The following is a 12,935-nucleotide window of genomic DNA, read 5'->3' as shown; positions in this document are numbered from 1 at the left end:
TGGATATTCTGGTGTCAGCTGTGTATCAGGTATTGCTGTACTGCTGGCTGCCTTTTTATCCCTTGCTATAAAGGGATATCTGCTCCCCTAGTGCTGGTGCTGAGGTAATGGGATTACTTGGAGCACAGAATTCCTGGAACAGGGTCCAGGCAAGATGTTTGCATTGATAACTGGGGACCTTCCAGCCCCTAAGTGGAACCAGACCATCTCCTCAGCCGCTTGTCAATAAACTCACAGTTGTTATTTGTTGCATTCAGTGCACGAGTCCAGCAACCTCCATCTGCCTTTTTGCTTTTGAATTCTCTTTAGGGAGAGTTTGTGTGTCTGTGATGTCCCAAAGGTTTATCGCAGGCTGCTTGGCTTGCACTAGGGCCAAATCCAGAAAGTTTAGGCACGGTGTGGGCACCTGGGGAAAGGCAGGTCAGGAAACAACACCCTGAACACAAGCACTGAAAACAGCTCCAGATTTTTGTGTGTCAAAGCAGGAAATTTTAATTCTGGATCTGAATTCCTTGAAAGCACAGGAGATAAATGCTCATTTCTTCCTCTCCGTCCTTTTTACTTTTAAAGAAAACTGTAGCAGCTCTGAGCAACCTCAGAAACCGAGTAGGAATTTCAGAAGAGGTAATTTGTGGCATTTACACACAAGGCAGTGACAACCCTCTCTTCATGGGGTACAAAATGCTCTGTGCTTTGTTTTATTAAGATTTGTTGACTACTTTTTGCCCAGGGAAGCTGTGGCTGCCCCATCCCTGGAAGTGTCCAAGGCTGGGTTGGAAGGAGCTTGGAGTAACTTGGGATAGTGGAAGGAGTTCCTGTCCAAGAAGGGGTTGGATAACATGCTCTCCTTTGTCCCTTCCAACTCAAATCCTTCTGTAATTCTATTATTTGTTTCCTTTTGGTGTTATCCTTTGGTCTGTATATTGTGATGCTTTTAAGTACTTAAAAGATTATAAAACAAAACCGCAAAGAGATAACAAATGTTTATTTATTGTGCAAAATACTCTGAAAACTATGAAGTTTTTTTCCCTTTAACTTGACACTTCCAGAGTGTTTCCTGCTGAATGGCAACACAAATGTCTTAAACACCGGTTGTGATGGGAGACTGATGCTGACTGTCCTTGCAGATGCAGCTGAAAATCTGGCCTCTGTAAGGAGAAACGTCACTGTCAGTCATTCCCTCCTGGCAATGAGGACAAAATCTGTGCAGAAGAGGGTTTGGCAGGGAGCTGGGCGCCTCTCCCAGGTTCTCCTGGTGCCGAGGATCCCTCCCGCAGATGCTCCGGGCTGGATCCCGCAGCACCGTGCTGCTCCAGCTCCTGGTTCAGCCTCTGGCCCTGGAGACCTTAGAGATGTGTTAAATGTCCTTCTGCAAAGGAAACACGGCTCCCCTTCACACCCATTCAGTGGGGTGTGAGCGGGGCTGGGCTGATTTCATCCCGGCCAGTCCCAGGGCGGGCGGGAGCCACGACTTGTTGCTGCGTTCTAGGAAACCAGCGAGCAGCCTCCCAGACACAGATTTGGTTTTATTTCGTTAGCAAAGCCCCTAAAAGCTGCTCGCTGCAGCCCGCAGGAGCAGCCCCTCGCTTTTCATGCTTTATTTGGCCGCGCCAGGGGCCAAGCCGCGCGTGGGGAGAGGGAGGTGGGGGAATCCCATCCCTCGGTTCTCCCTCCCCTTCCTTATCGCTCCTGACGTCTGGGAATTGAAATCTTGAATCACGCCGAGGAGCAGATGAGGAGGCCGGGCGGCTCCTCGCACCATTTCAGAATTAGCTGGAGCCGCCGCCAGTCCCGGCCGGCCCCGGGGGATCCGCGCCGCTGCCAGAGGTCTGTGCTCCTTCCCCTGGGGATGGGTCTGCAGCCATGCCGAGCACGGGCTGCGCTCTTTCGGGGCATGGGTGGGTATCCCAAGAAGGGAATTTCTGCAGGGATTCGCTCTCTGGGAAGCTTGGAGCTGGCGGGGCAGCGCTGCTGGGGCAGGGCAGGGGTGACAGGTCCCATCCTCTTAGGGTGAAGTGGCTCCGAGACACATTCCCTGGCGGTGTAAATACTGCCAGGATCGCCTTGGTAACTCCTCAGGGGCTACGGCTGGGAGAAATCACTCTGTTTGTTGGTTTGATTTATTTTTTTTCCCTTCTGTTTTGTGGTTGATAGTACAAAACTGCAGGATATTGCTGCCAGAGAGTACCTGGAATGGTTTGTTACCTGTGTGGGTTTTTCCCACCTGGAGGTGTGTGATGGGCTGGGGGAGCTGCAAAAGCTCTGCCTAGATGTGGAACTTTTTTCCTGACTTTTTTAGTCTGGTGTAGTGATGTTTGAGACCTTTTGTTCAATAGTGGAACTGAAATAGAGAAGCTTTCCAGGAGAAAATAGAAAGGGGCTGATGAATTCATGGGTTTTAGTCTGTTGTAGGTCCTTTAAAGCACTCGGGGAATGTGGGACAGATTTATTCCCTGCAGTTGGCTGCCTCGGGCAGGTCCTGGTCTCTTCTGCAGGGCTGTCCCTGGCACTGCTCATGTGTCCAGCCAGTGAGGTGGGATTGCCTCCAAATCCTCACTTTTAGTTGTGCTGATTTAAATACCTGCCAGGCTTTTTTTTTTTTTTTTCTTTTTTCTTTCTTTAACTAAAGCCTCCATTTGCAAAATTTCCTGTACACAAATAGGAGATCTCTGACTGCCTTAACCTCCAAATCTCCCCTGAGCACACAGCTGGAGCAAGTGGAAAGTGGTGTGTTCCTCACACACCCCAATTTTCCAGGCCCTGGAAAGACTCAGCACTTGCTCCATGTGCTGATGTCTCCACATTCCTTCCCTGGGGGTGAATAACTGGAGAATAACTGCTGTGGGCTCCCTGCCTGCCAGCAGTGCCAGGGTCCACACTCAGCCTGGCAGGCTGGTGACGCCACTGACGGCAGAGATGGATGGGGAGGAAGCACAGAGTCCTGGAGCTGGGGCTTGGGCTGTGGCAGGTGAGGTGTGGAGAGGGAGCTTCTCCAGATGTGTGTCCTCCACCACTTCAGACACGTGCATTTGCTATTGCTGGTTTACAGGCAGGAAAATGAATGTTGGAGGAGAGGCAGAATGGTGATGGGCTTGCCTCTGAGATGGCAGAGGAGGTGAAGTCCCTATTTCTTGCTTTGAAGTTACAGAGAAGGTCCACACCCTGTGGTCTAACTGTGCCCAATCTGGGTTAAAATCAGGATTACTGAGGGTGGGGAGGCCCTGGCACAGGGTGCCCAGAGAAGCTGTGGCTCTCCCTGGATCCCTGGAAGTGCCCAAGGCCAGGTTGGATGGGGTTGGGGAATCTGGGGCAGTGAAAGGTGTCACTGCCCATGGCAGGGGGTTGGAACAAGATCAACTTTAAGGTCCCTTCCATCCCAAACCATCCTGTAATTCTGTAATAATAATTGAACTCCTCCTTACTGACAGCACAGAATCAGAGCCTGCAGTAAGCCCAGATCAGTGCAGGCTGGAGGAGTTTATTTTTCTGGACTTCAGGTCCCATATAACCCTGGTTAACATGGAAAGATCACACACAATCCAGTGCTTTTGCCAGAGTTTGGCATCCTGTTTGTCAGCAGAGTTGCACAGAAACTTCAAGGAAATCAAGAGCAGTTTGGTGGCATTGCAAAATGGCCAAAATGATATTTTCCTTCAAGGAATTTGAAAAATGCTGAATTTTTGGTGCTGTTTGGCACACACACCTCTGCAGCCAGGGCAGTCTCTGCTTCCCTGAAGGTGACAGTCAGAGTCCTGAAACCCACCTATAAAATGTTTGCTGTTTTTTATAAACAATGACCTCATTTTATTAGCTGGAAAAATAAAGCAAGTGTTTCCCATGGCTAAAGGCTTCGGTTACACTGCAGTTGTTCCATTCATCTTCAATCCAAAAAAAAAACCAACAACAAAACAACAAAAAAACCCCCACAACCCCAAAAAAATCCTCAGTCTGAGAAGGGTGGTTAACAACTCCCTGTTACAACTTGCATGTTTTTCCATTCATTCTTCCAGCAATTTAGATCTGATTTAAACAGATCATGCCTGAGTCACTCACGTGCATATTTATTTTTCCTTGAAATGGCTACAAAGCTGCTGTGTTTGAAGGGAAACAGGCATTTGCCAGGAGCCTCTACATACCTGTCCATCAAGGTGAGTAGAAGTGAAATGTCACTGCAGGAGGCAGCGGATGCAGGGGCTGGTTCTGCCAGAAGCAGTGAGGCTGAAATGTGGAGCATTTCATTCATTCAAATGTGGAGATGACAAAAGGCCAACAGCATTGTGCTTGAAACCTGGTTTGCTGAGACCCAGAGCAGGGGGTGGCACTGCTTCCTTCAGGTGGTTTTCTGCTGACCTGGAGTTCCTGACCCAAACTGAGCAGCACTGAAACCCAGGCTGTGGGTGCTCAAGGTCTATGGGCTGAGGCTGGCAGTCAGCTCTAACAGTGCTGCAGAGGTGATTTCTCTGTCAAACTGATCCTCTGCCATGGTTTTAAGTCTGTTCTGTCTGCTTTCAGTCCGTCCAGGTGAACAAAGTAAAGCAAAACTCTCCCAACAGGTCCTGGATACAACTTCTTGGGAATGAAATAAGAAATAAACCCCTTCTTTGTAAACTGTTCACATACAAATTCCACTGGGTCTGTGGATCCCTCCTGCTGCAAAATTGCTTTATCACAGCAAATAATGTCATTAAATCTGTGGTTTGAGGGGCCTGGCTGCCACAGAGTGCTCCTCTCTGTGCTTTTCCCCTTGTGATTGGTGTGTGCATCCCAGGGACATGAGAAAGGTGCTGTCTGTGCACCTGTAATGATTATGGTCATTATAATCAGAATAAATTACTTCTGTACAGTTTATAAACCAGAAGCTATTCTGGAATCTATCTGTCCAGTCAGCTGACAGTGTTGGTGATTTCCATGATCAGAGAAGAACACATCCCTGTGAGTTCCACTGCTGAGATTGTCCTGCCCAGACAGCAGTGCCCAGCCTCAAGCAGGAGGAGAGGAGTGTTCCCCACCAGGTTTATAAACATGGTCAATCCAAGGCACTGATATTGGAGAGACCAAAAAAGATAAAATAATGTGTAGACATTGCAGGAAAATCTGTGTATTCTTCTCCACCCATCCTTTCAGTGCCATCAATGATGCTCAGAGCTTGTGATGCCTTAAGTGAGAACAGAAAAAACCTGGATTTGGATGTGGTGAAATGCGAATTTTATTTCTCCTTCCTGACATTTGCCCTTTTGTAGGTCCTGGTCACAATGCTGATTCACACTTGGTTCTTTCTTGCCTGCCTGCCTGTGGTGAGCCATGTGTGGGGACGAGTGGGCCAAGGTAAGGATCCTGCCTGCCCTTGTGGGGCTGGTCCCTGTGCTTTGTCTGTCCCCTGGAGAGCCCAGCCCTTCCCCTTGGCAGTGACACCATTGTGAGGGGCATTCCCAAAGCCAGGCAGGATTCCATGTGCTCTGCTGTCTGCTGCTGAAGCTCCAAACAGCCTTTCCCAAGCATGGAGAGCAATGAGGGGTCAGGGGGCCCATGTGGGGAGAGCCCCTCCATCCCTCCCCACCCTGCCAGGCCTGTCCTCATCTCTGGCAGCAGTTCAGCCACTCCCTTGCATCAGGGATCCATTTCAGCCCGTGCAAGCGAGGAAAGGCTTATGTGATCTGTGGGAGCCTGAGAAACAGGAAGAAAAAGGGTGTTGCTTCTTTAGGCGCTGCACCTTCCTGCTTTGGGTGTTTGTGGTGAGATGTGGTGCAACATCTGGGTGAGAATGCACGAGGTGATTCCTCCTGTACCATCCTGCCCCTCAGAGTGACCAGAAAATGCCCACAGCACCTCAGCACAGACTCTCTGGTGTGGAAGAACCACCTTAATGTCACATTTGAACGTTCTATGGAAGAGCACAAAGGTTTCTAGAGAGGTGGTGGCACTGCAGGGCTGGGACAGATGTGTCTCCTTGCTGTGCATCCTCCAGACTTCTGTACTTGAGCATAGGCTTAACTCCCTGAGAGCTGGAGAGCAAGGTTACAGCATCAAACAGTGCACAGCTAACACAGGGCAAGGAAACAGAGGAGCTTTCATGGCACTGGGGATCATTTGCATCCAGCACATAATGGTGCTTTAGAGGAAGATGTCCTTTCTGGTCTGTCTGGGGACATTCTTGTCTTTTTAGCTTCTGGGCTCCTAGAGTGATGCCCAAGGAGCTGGACCACACTTGGCCAAAAGAAGACAGCTCCATGTCTAATCTAACTATGAATTCCCCTCATTGTTCCACGATCTTTTACCATTTCTCTTAGGCATGATTTGGGGATTTGCTTTTTGCCCTTCACCCCTCTTTCCCCTGTTTTCTTTCTTCCTCTTCAGATTTGCCTGGGGTGAGATGTGAATCTGAGCTTTGTTCCCCCAAAATAGTTATCTGTTTGTTGGGCAGCCTGCAGGAAGTCTCTGCAAGGAAAGGTTAATGCACAGATGTTGGGCTGAGACAAGCAGGAACCTCAGTGCCAGCTCTCACTGCTTTCCTGGGTGGTGACATCGTGGCAGAGATGCCAGGAGGTGTCTGGGCATCATGCAAGACCAGACTGGGGAATTGAGGAGCCCTGGGTGACAGTTTGGCAACACTGAGGAGAAACTACAGATCACTCTGAGATTTTTTTTTTTTTTTTGGTAGTAATTGTAAAGGGAAAGAGATTGTTAATAACTGCAAATGAGGGGGAGCACTTGGGTGCAGATGTTTATAGTGTGCTCACTCACTGCAAATTAGGGCATCCTGCTGGAAAGGCAGCGCTGGGCACAGTGTCAGAAGGAGGGGAGAGAAATCTGCTGAGTTGCCATCCTGCATCCAGCTGAGTGAAAAAGTTTCATATGGTGACATTTGTGTGACAGGAATCATTGATTCAGGAGTGACACATGAGCTCAGACATCTAGCTGGGGTTAACAGATAGCTGTGAAATATGGAGATGATAAAGGAATGTGTGCTTTCTTCTCTTTACCTCCTTGTCTGATACTTTTTTTTTCCTCAGGATTTGTCATTTAGTTTGCAGCTCCCTGCAGCAAACTGATACAAGCTGGTGCCCATGAGTTATGGTCCTGCCAGGAGCTGTTATTTACACTTTATCAGGTTTTCTTTTTTTTTTTTTTTTTTTTTTCTCCTTCTTTCTAAACCCAGCTGGTCCTTGGAGCTGCCTGTGAGATGATCATTCTGCAGAAGTGTGGGATCCATCACCTGGGGAATTTCTGTATTTCTCAGCAGCCCAAGCCTATTGAAGAACCTTGCTTGAAGTCACTTACCCATTTGCTGCCCTCTTATTTCACATGTTTGCACTGAACACTCTGAAAAAACCCATTCAGCATGAAAGCTCCTGGGAGAGCCCTTCAAGACCTGGAGGGTTCAGGGAAAACCCAGCCTCTGGCGAGGCTGCTTTACCTTTCTGCAGGAGCACAAAATGAGCACCTGAGAAACTCCTCTTTGCACAGGAGGCTCCAGGCCTGCAGAGGTGCAAGGGCACTGCAGGAGCCGCCAGGCAGCCCCAGGGGATGATGAGGACTTGCCCGGGGTGGGGAAGGTTCCCTTTGTACCACAACTACTCCCATGTCCCTAGAGGAGGCAGCACATGTGGGTTTGGTGGCAGGAATTGCACCCATGGACACGTCTCCTCCTCCCCAGGGTCAGGCCGGCTGAAACTCACTGTCCTTTCAGAAGACAGGCTGCAGATGAAGTGGAAAGAGACTGAAGGGAACATCAGTGGCTACAAGGTTCGGGTAAAGCCCATGGCAGGTACGTGCTGACACCCTGGACAGGAGTCCCAGCAGAGATTCCTGTGTGAGAGGGGGCTGAGCTCCACCTTCTGTCTGCAGCACAGCAGGACCCAAGTATGAGCATCATTTAGACTTTAGGGAACAGAGACAAGGGAGAGGGAATTCTCCACAGCCTGTTCTGGTTCCAAGGGTCGGTTTCACCGGGCTGTACATGCAGAACTGACAAGGAGCCTCTCTGGCCACCGTGGGAGCAGTCTGCAGTGCCACCCAACGCAGGCACAGCCCCTTCATCACAGGAAAAGGATGAAATTCAGCTCTCTTCATCCTAGGGGAAAAGGTTTAGCCAGAAACGCTGTTCTTTGGGACTTTGTGAGCCAAAAATGGAAAAGGTTCATTGCCTGGCTCTTCTGTGGGCGCTCTCCCACCACCTGCAGGGACACGGAACGGGGAGGCTTGGGCACTATTTATGAGGATAGGCTCATCCCTCTACCTCCCTAGCCCTCCTGCCTGATTTCAGAAGCTGAACCCGGTGGTGTTGGAAGGACACGATGTCCCTTACCCGTGCTGGCATTTGCCTCCAGGGCGCCGGCGCTTTCCCAGCGAGCCGGAGAAGGGAGGCCGGGCTGGCGGCGGCTCCTGTGATCATCCCCCCGCTTTTAGCTCAGCCCCACCTGTTTCCCAGGAGGTTTCTCATTCCTTCCCTGCCCCGCTCCTGCCCAGAGCCTCAGCTCAGCAGAGCTCCATGAGCATCCCGGGAACGCAGGGAATCCCCACGGCGCTCCCGGCACATGCCTGAGGCTTTCCCTCTCAGCCTGGGGAGCTTCCAGCCCCGGGCAGGACACGGGCATGGCCGGCTCACAAACACATCCTTCTCCGTAGTTTAAGGCTCGCAGACCTTTCCCGGTCAGAGGGGTTCAGGAGCTGCTGTGCCCCTCTGGTCTGTGCCCCACGGAGCCCACGGAGCAGCAATCCCTGTGCTCGCTGCCCTGCCGGCACAGACACAGCCCAGTTCTCGGCTGCTCCAGGCATCCCAGCCCCAGGACAGGGTCCCACAGCTTGGGACATGGCTGTGGAGGGGCTGGAGGCAGTGCCAGCCCCAGAAATGAGCTGTGCCCTGCAGGCAGCAGCTGCCCTTGGAGACAGATCGGGCAGAGATCTGCTCAGCTGGGGTAAGTCCAATACCAGCAGTGACCTCCAGAGACACCGAGTCCCTTCCTCATTTTGTCACATGTCACCTCCATCAGTTGGGTGTTTTCATAAGCAGTTGCCAGTCCTTACACTCTGAACACCAGCTTTTCACTCTACAGCTCCTTGGGAAGCTGCTGAGGGTTGCACTAATACTGGGCGGGAAGTAATTTTCTAATTTGGGCACTCCTCAAAATTTAAAGCATAAATAGGAGCTGACTGCGGTCCCTAGGCAGACATTCCCTGCATTTCAATGCTGCTTTTGCTACTGTCAGCTTAAATTTAAGCTCTGACAGGCTCTGAACTGTGGCTTCATCCCACCTCAGGGGACTCGGAGCAAGAAGTCATGCTGAAAACCAAGACTCCCAAAGCCACAGTGGGAGGGCTGAGCCCCACCAAGGAATACACCCTGCAGGTCTACGTGCTCAATGGCTCCCAGGAAGCCCTGTTTGCCAAGAGGAAATTTGTGAGTAAGTGGAGAGGGCTAAATTTTACCTCTCAGAGCTCCTGAGGCTCTTGGGGATGTGGCTGCTCAGAGCCCATCCTCTGGCACATGCCCTGCAGACTGTTTGGCAATCACAGAGCCTTTTGGTTGGAAGGTTAGAAAGGGAGGTGGGGAAGACCCAGGGGATGAGGGAGGGACTGTGGCTCACATGGGCAATTTCTCTGTTTTTGGTCTTCTTACAGTAGAGGAACTCAAAAATGCATCCCAGACTAGAAACAACCGAAGGAACTCAGGAGCTGCCTCAGGAAAGAATCTCACCTCCTTGGAGAGCTCAGCAGCTGAGCACAGTGGGGGGGCAGAGGCCCCCCCACCACCCCTGAACACTGCCCTGTCACAGGCAGGTGGGTGCTCTCACCATGCTGGAGTCACACAGGATTGATTTTGAGCCATGGCCTGTGCTGTGCTACCACAGCCAGAGCATTCAGCTGCCCTTAACACCATTGCCATTTTCTCCCTGCAATCTCCCTTCATCAGAGATACTCTTTCAGTGAGTCTTGCTAGCCTGGCCTCATCCTTTGCATAGAGTTCTTAGCTACAGAAACACAGTAAACCACCTAAAAATATTTGCCCCTCATTCCAGCCAAGCTGAAAATGCACATGCAGGTGTCCAAATTCAGCAGATGCAAATTTATCCTTCAGTTGAATGTGGATCCTTTGAGAACAAGCTGCTCCCTGAGCACTGGGGCTGATGGTGCTTTTTTCCCTAAGCTCCCTGTCCCGGGGCTGGCTGCAGGTGCTCTACAAGGATTTCCTCAACCCCTGGCTGAGGACTGTATGTAACTCCAGAGTCTCATGTCTCCATGAGCTCAAAAGGGAATTACACCTGTTGATGGAAGAAAGATCCATCAGAGCCATTATCCAAAAAGTCTTGCACTAGCTCAGGGTGTTTGCAGGTCAGAGATTGCTGAGCTCTGGAGAGCAACTGGGTATGGGGTGCCATGGGATGTTTTCCCTGATCTATATTTTAAAAACATTCATTGGTTTTTATCACTAAATATAATGGGAAGGAGAAACTTGCTGATCTGACCCATTTTTAACATTAGCTCCTGAGTCCTCTCAGAGAGGTATGAATGAAGGTGGTGTCAGTCTATCCACCTGTTTCCATAAGCTCACTGGAATTTTACCCTCTCTGGGCCCCCTACACCTGTGTCAAATGTGGCTTAAAGCTGAGGATTGGGGTTGCATGGGGATAACAGAGGCAGGGACAATGGGATTCTTCTCTTTGGAGCACAGCAAAGGACAGAGCCGAAAAGAAGAGGCAGAAGGGGATTCAGCCCAAGAGCTCAGGAGAAACGACAAGAAACCAGCCCAGGGGGGAGGCCAGTGTGACAGAAACAACATCAACAACCCCCAAATCATCCCCGCACACTCCTGCAAACGCGGAACGAGAGTCTCCAGGGAAAGACAAACCCCCAAAGGATTCACTGAGGAGAGGTGAGAGTGGGTTCAAACATGTCTTGCTCGTTCTTCCCTGCTGTTTTCCCTAACACTCATTGAATTCAAGCTCTCCAGCCCACCCTCTGCCCCCCCTCAGAGTACAGTGCTGCTGGTTGTGCTTCCAATCACTAGGTCATGCTTTGGGAGCTGTCAGAGCTCACTGGAGAAATTTAGAGATCTGTAGAACATGAATTCTCAGGAAAGCTGGAGTTACGCCAAAAAATTCCTTCCAGATGATTTAATTTATTGATTTTAATTGATTTGGCACCATTCTCTCTTCATGTTGTCATCTCCCTCTGCTTCTGGCAGATTCATTGGAAGCATTTGTGTTCTTCAGCAGAGCACCCCCAGCCATGGACCTTTCCAAGGTGTTTCTTTCCAAACATCCCTGGTGTTTGTTACCTGGCCTGCTCTTCCTCCTGGGCTTGTCCTTCGTGTTTCACAGATAACTGATCCATGAGGATCCCTCAGATTCAGCTGAGACTGTGATGGCTCCCAGCTCTGCTGAAATGGTGGGAATGGGATGGGCCAGAGCATCCCCTTGGCCCAGCAGAAATCCATGTGTGTGACAGGAGACATACCTCCTTGGAGCCTGATAAAACTTAATGGGATCATCTGTTTCCCCTCCACCAAAGATGGAAAACTTCCCATCTGAGAAATACTCAAGGAAGATGCATTCAATTAGCACCAAGCCTTATCTTATCCTCTGTTGAGCTGAAGGCCTGGGGTGGGGAGGAAGGCAGAGCTGGAGTATCCACGGTGCCAGCAGGTTTTTACACAGAGATTGGATTTAATATAAGGCCATGAAATAATTGTAGCCCACAGGGGATCTCGTGATGGAATGGAATTAAGCAATCACCTGCAATTCTTGGAGACTTAGGCTAGATAAAAGGAAGCACTGGGCTGGGGCAGAGACGGAATGGAGCTGACAGCTTGCAGAGAGCAGTGCTTGGGTTAGCACAAGCTTCCTGACAGCTTTAACCCCTTCTTTGCAGAGGTGCAGCTGCATACCACTCCATTTCAAGGTGCTGAGATGGGTTACCCTTAGCTCTGTGGTTTTCACAGGATGCTGGCATGTGCCAGACTGGCAGATGGTCCATTCCACCATCCAGACAAGGCCTTGCACAGCAGATTTCCTTTTTATCTTCAAACTGAAGTAGGTTTTCCTCCTTACAATTGCTTCTCTCAGTATCAAACCTTTCCCCTCCAGGCTCCCAGTTCCAGTGTGACACACCTGCAATGATTGACATTGTCCTGCTTGTGGATGGGTCCTGGAGCATCGGGCGCAACAATTTCAAGCTCATTAAGGAGTTCCTGAGCAGTTTGATTTCCCCATTCAGTATTGCAGAAGACAAGATAAGAGTGGGTAGGACATGCTCCTGTTTCCTGACCTTGGGATGTTGATATTTGAAAGGGCCTTGGTCTCGTCCCTCTGGTGCTGTTTTTTGTGCTCCTCTTGGGAGCTGTTTTTTTCTTTAGGATGGGGTCCTAGAGTTGCTCTTGGAAGCTTTTCCCATTTGGCAGCAAGCTCTGGCCTCTAGTGGCTGTGAAAAATATCTGCACAGTGAACAGAAGCACTGTCTTTGGGCAGCCCTACGTCGGGTGGTGATGCTGATTTGGGATTTGCTGCCATCTCTGACCAGGTGCTCAGCCACCAGTGCACTGGGTGCAGTGGCAATGCCACACTGTGGCTGCTGTGGGCTCAGCAGAGAATGGGGCTGCTTCCATTTCTGAGAGATGCTGACAGCCAGGCTGTGCATGAAATAGGATGGTGTAAATCCTTCTCAGCTCTTGCAGCTGATTGTTTGACCTGGATTAACCTTGACACCTTGTCAAGTACCTCTGAGCACCATGACAGGTGTGCACCCCTGTACCCCGTGGGGTCTGAGGCATCACTTTGCTGCCAGCATGGCAGGGCCATAGAATCACAGAATTGTGGAATATCCTGATTTGGGAGGGGCCCACAAGAATCGTCAAGTCCAAGTCCTGGCCCTGCACAGAACACCCTGAGGATCCCACCCCACAATGCCTGACAGCATTGTCCAAACATTCCTTGAGCTCT

The 12,935-nt window shown here is 50.4% G+C and overlaps 1 protein-coding gene across 1 annotated transcript in view; it reads left to right on the top strand.

The window, feature by feature from the left end:
* The first annotated feature begins 5,246 nt into the window (after window positions 1-5,246).
* The window catches only part of COL20A1 (collagen type XX alpha 1 chain), a 48,087-nt gene continuing 40,398 nt past the window's right edge, over window positions 5,247-12,935 (top strand). Inside the window, exons 1-6 of the mRNA XM_066330860.1 lie at window positions 5,247-5,325; window positions 7,655-7,765; window positions 9,258-9,401; window positions 9,619-9,777; window positions 10,670-10,870; window positions 12,084-12,239. Of these exons, the coding sequence (XP_066186957.1) occupies window positions 5,253-5,325; window positions 7,655-7,765; window positions 9,258-9,401; window positions 9,619-9,777; window positions 10,670-10,870; window positions 12,084-12,239 (844 nt within the window). The 5' untranslated portion in view covers window positions 5,247-5,252. The remainder of the gene's footprint in view (window positions 5,326-7,654; window positions 7,766-9,257; window positions 9,402-9,618; window positions 9,778-10,669; window positions 10,871-12,083; window positions 12,240-12,935) is intronic.

Source organism: Sylvia atricapilla, chromosome 16 (genome assembly GCF_009819655.1).
Source record: "Sylvia atricapilla isolate bSylAtr1 chromosome 16, bSylAtr1.pri, whole genome shotgun sequence".
In the NCBI taxonomy this organism is placed as follows: domain Eukaryota; kingdom Metazoa; phylum Chordata; class Aves; order Passeriformes; family Sylviidae; genus Sylvia; species Sylvia atricapilla.
The sequence above is the reverse complement of the archived record's forward strand: the minus strand, read 5'-3'. Positions and strand labels throughout refer to the sequence as shown.